The sequence below is a fragment of the Ursus arctos genome, unplaced genomic scaffold, assembly GCF_023065955.2.
Source record: "Ursus arctos isolate Adak ecotype North America unplaced genomic scaffold, UrsArc2.0 scaffold_5, whole genome shotgun sequence".
NCBI lineage: Eukaryota > Metazoa > Chordata > Mammalia > Carnivora > Ursidae > Ursus > Ursus arctos.
Genome location: NW_026623067.1, coordinates 7,630,488 through 7,635,220, shown reverse-complemented (window position 1 = coordinate 7,635,220; position 4,733 = coordinate 7,630,488). Strand labels below are relative to the sequence as shown.

General features: G+C 31.1%; 1 protein-coding gene across 1 annotated transcript; it reads left to right on the top strand.

Moving 5' to 3' along the window:
- The first annotated feature begins 858 nt into the window (after window positions 1–858).
- Window positions 859–1,803, top strand: LOC113261415 (olfactory receptor 2AJ1-like). Its single transcript, XM_026507538.2, has one exon. The coding sequence runs from the start codon at window positions 859–861 to the stop codon at window positions 1,801–1,803; it is 945 nt and encodes a 314-aa protein (XP_026363323.2).
- Window positions 1,804–4,733: the final 2,930 nt, after the last annotated feature.

The window sequence follows — 4,733 nt, the reverse complement described above, 5'->3', positions numbered from 1 at the left end:
AAACAAAACCTGATACAGAAAATTGAGTTCCATATCCTGTTCATTTATTCGTGTATTTATAATATATTATTGAGCAACTACTGTGTAGCAGGCATTGTTCAGCCACTCAGCTTATACAGATAGCAAAATAATGATTTCACATTAGGAAATTTAAGTTTTGGTGGTTTAGAATGACAATAAACAATAAATATAGTTCATAAGTTTATTTAATATGTACTAGATGAAAAGTAATTTGCAAAATACATCAAAGGACAGCACAATTGAACACTTAATCAAGACTAATGATGTACTATATGATGTACTATATGTTAGCTAATTGAACATAATAAAAAATAGTAAAAGAAGTGTATAACTACATTTAAAAAAAAAGGACAGCACAGTAAGAAATAGTCAAATTAGGGTGTGCAGGGGGAGATACTGAGATTTTAAGTGCACTGTTCAAGGGTAAGTCTCATTTAAAAGGTGATATTTGACAAAAGACTGAACTCAATTTAAGAATATGGAATTAATCGAATTTAAATAAAATAAAATTCAATTAAAAATTTAAAAAATAATGGCAATAAAAATTTAAAAATTAAAAGGTAATAAAAAGAGAAAAGAATATGGAATTAAGACTTTGAGACTACATAGAGCCAACAGCTTGCTCAGTGTATCAAATATCATCAGTTGATTCAAACAAATAAGTGGCCATGTTGTAAAACAAGCCCACTTCCAAAGCTGGTTGAGAGTCTATTGATTTTAATTGCAAAATATGCATCACTCATTTTATTATGCTTCTAAATGTAAGTGAGTTTTAGATTTACACTACTGCATTTTAGCTCTATTCTTTTCTATTTTAGGAATAAAAGAGTGGAATTCATGATGGGACATGAGAATCACAGTTTCACCAGTGATTTCATTCTTTTAGGACTCTTTTCTTCTTCCCAATCAAGTCTAGTTTTCTTCTCCTTTATATTCATCATTTTTATTATGACTATAACAGAAAACACAGTCATGATCCTCCTTATCCTCAGGGACTCAAGACTCCATACTCCAATGTATTTCCTGCTCAGCCATCTGTCTTTCATGGACATCTTGCATATTTCCAACATTGTTCCCAAGATGGTCACTGACTTTCTGTCAGGCAGCAGAACTATTTCATTTGCAGGTTGTGGCTTCCAGATATTTCTATCCCTCACGCTCCTGGGTGGTGAGTGCCTTCTCCTGGCAGCAATGTCTTATGATCGCTATGTAGCCATCTGTCACCCACTGCACTATCCCATTCTTATGAATGACTATGTCTGTGTTCTCATGGCTGGAGGGTCCTGGTTTGTTGGGACTGTCAACTCCATAGTCCACACAGCTTATGCACTCCACTTTCCCTTCTGTGGCTCAAGAGCCATTGATCACTTTTTCTGTGAAATCCCTGCCATGTTGAAGTTGTCCTGTGTGGACACAACACTCTATGAACGCGGAGTTTATGTTAGTGGCTTAATTTTTCTGCTTATCCCTGTCTCCGTAATCTTTGCTTCTTATGTCCAAATTCTCCTTACTGTCCTTCAAATGAAATCATCAGAAGCACGGAAAAAGTCATTTTCTACCTGTTCCTTTCACATGATTGTGGTCACAATGTACTATGGGCCTTTTATTTTCACATACATGAGACCCAAATCATACCACACCCCTGGTCAGGACAAATATTTGGCAATATTCTATACCATTCTCACACCCACACTGAACCCCATCATCTACAGCTTTAGGAATAAAGATGTTTTGGAGGCAATGAAACATATGCTCAAAAGTAACTTTCTCCATCAAAAATAGTAATGAAAACACTTGAAGCATCTGTTTTCTATATTAATATTCAATACTTAAAAGTTAATCAATTATTCATATTTCAGGAAAGAAAATCAAAGTTTCTCTCCATCAGCTGTGGAAAGAAGTGTGTATTTCCAAAACCCTGATAATAATAAAGTTTCACAGGTATTTGTTTTATCAACAACAAAACGTTTTACAACAAAAATGTATCATCCCCTTCCACTAAAATTCTAAGAGATTATAAAAATTGCCTTTTTTAATACAATCATATATGGGATCTATCTATCTATATAACTTCTGTATTTTATGAAACAGTAAAATTATAATTATAATGTTGCAACCTTATCAAAAATTCATAAAAAAAATTATAGGCAAATGGGTGCAGGTGTTCAAAAGGTAAAAATTCTGGTTATAAGATACATAAATTAAAAATAAGTAAGTGCTGCAATGTAATGAACAGCATGGTGACTGTAGTTAGCAATGTTCTATTGTAAATAAGAAAGCGGCAAAGAGTGTAGATTTGAGAAGTTCTCACAGAAGAACATGAATTGTGATTATGTGTGGTGATAGATGATAACTATAACTATTGTGATAATCATTCACAATATGTACATATTTCAAATTATTGTGTGCTACATCTAAGAACAGTACAATTATATCACTTATATCTCAGTAAAATATCTCAAAAATAAACAATGCATTTTATTAATAAATAATATTTATTCAGTGTATATTATGTATATTATTAAATATGAATTTTAATATAATGCATCATGTAATACATTTAATATAATCTATGCATTAAATGTTATTTAGTTAATGATATTAAGAATAACATTTATTAAAAGTTTTTAATAAATAGCATTCGATTTCCTTTAATATGAGCTCTAAGTAGTGAAAACACTTCATTTTGAAATCCACAATCCCTATTTTCTTGCACAATGATGGAAGCAAGTATTGCATGTAAGATCTCCACACATCAATTGCATCCTTGTCCTAGTGCCCCTGGATCTTTTTACATTGTTATTTGTCTACTCGGATTCTCACTCTCTCTCTCTTTTTTTTTCCTTGATTTGGTCTTTGTAGGTTCTGCGTTGATATATATTTGTCCATTTCTTCTAGGTTATCCAATTTGCCATCATATAATTTTTTATGGTACTTTCATGATACTTTGTATTTGTATGGTATCATTGTAAATTCTCTGCTTCTATTTCTGATTTTATTTATGTAAGCCCTATCTATTTTTTTTCTTAGTTAAGGTTTATCAACTTTTTTAATCTTTTCAAACACTAACAGTTTTATAGAACTATTTTATTTTTCTGCTATTTATTTTTGTTCTGATACATTACCCCCTTCCTTTTTTGAACTTGTGGCTCATTTTGTTTTTCACTTTCCAGTTCCCTCAGTTGTAAAGTTTGGTTGTTGTTTGAGATCTTTCTTTTGAATTAATGTAAATATTTGCTGCTGAGAAACATCCCTCTTAAAACTACTTTTGCAGCTCCCCACAGGTATTGATCCGTTTGCTTCCATTTTGTTTATTTTAGTGTTTTTTTTTTCTTTCTCCTTTTGGATTTCTTCTTTCATCTATCGGTTGTTCAGGATTGTGTTGTTTAATTTGTACATATCTGTAAAATTTCCAGCTTGTGTTATTGATTTCTAGCTTCATGCCATTGTGGTCAGAAAAGTCATTGGCTTTGACTTCAATCGTATTTAATATGTTAGGATTTTTCATCAATATAGAATCTGTCCTTCATAATGTTCCTTGTGTTCTTGACAAAAATATTTTTCTGCTTCTGTTGAATGGAATGCTTTGTATATGCCACTTGTGTCCATTTTGTCTAAAGAATTTTGTAAGTCCAACAATTCCTTGTTGATTTTCTCTCTCAGTGATATTGTTCAAAGTGGGGTATTGAAGTACATTACTATCAGTGTATTGTAAATTTCTTCTTTCAGCTTTTTTCATTAATATATTAGATTCTTCTATGTTATGTACATCTATATTTATCATTGTTATATCTTGTTGAGTTGACATTTTTTGTCATTATATAATGTTCTTAGGGAGTTTTATTTGTTTGTTTTTTGTTTTTGTTTACCAAATTTGGCTTAAAATCTATCTTGTCTTTTATAAGTATAGTTATTTCTGTTCTCTTTTGGTTTTTGCTTCCATGGGATGTTTTTATTCTTTCCCTGTTATCCTAACTGTGCCTTTAAAGCTGAAGTTATTCTCTTGTAGGCAGCATAGAGCTGTTTTTTTTTTAATCTATACAGCCACTCTATGTCTTTTGATTAGATAATTTAACCAATTTATATTTAAAATAATTTTCAATACATAGGGACTTGCTAAGTCATGTTATTTTTGTTTGTATTTCCCATTTTTCTTCCTCTTCCCTTGCTGTCTATATTTGTAAAGCAATTGTTTTTAATAGGAGTATGATTTGATTCCTTTTATTTTTTCTGAATTCAATGTACATTTTGCTCTTTGATTATTGTACAACTTATATATAATATCTTATATATGTAACAGACTTTTTATGCAGAACACCTTTAACTTCAGTCACATATGAAATGCAATTTGCACCATGAAATAAAGGAACAGTAAACTCATGAGGATTAAGAGATTATTCTTTTTTTTAACAAGAAAAAAAATCAATCCCCAGCTGAACAGATCTGAGGATAATAGGAAAATCTATAAATTTGAATTCATAGATTTATGAATTTCCAAATTAACATTAAAAAACACAAAACACTATGTATTAAGGATAAGAGCTTTATTTTCTCTACTGAGGATATAGAAATATAGACAGAAGAGCCTACATTGATATGCAGAACAGTGTCAGACTTCTAAAAAAAGTGTATTTATAGGTTGCCTGGACAGTCAAAATCATGATTTAATTGGCATGAGCTAGGGGCACCTGGGTGGCTCAGTCGGTTAAGCA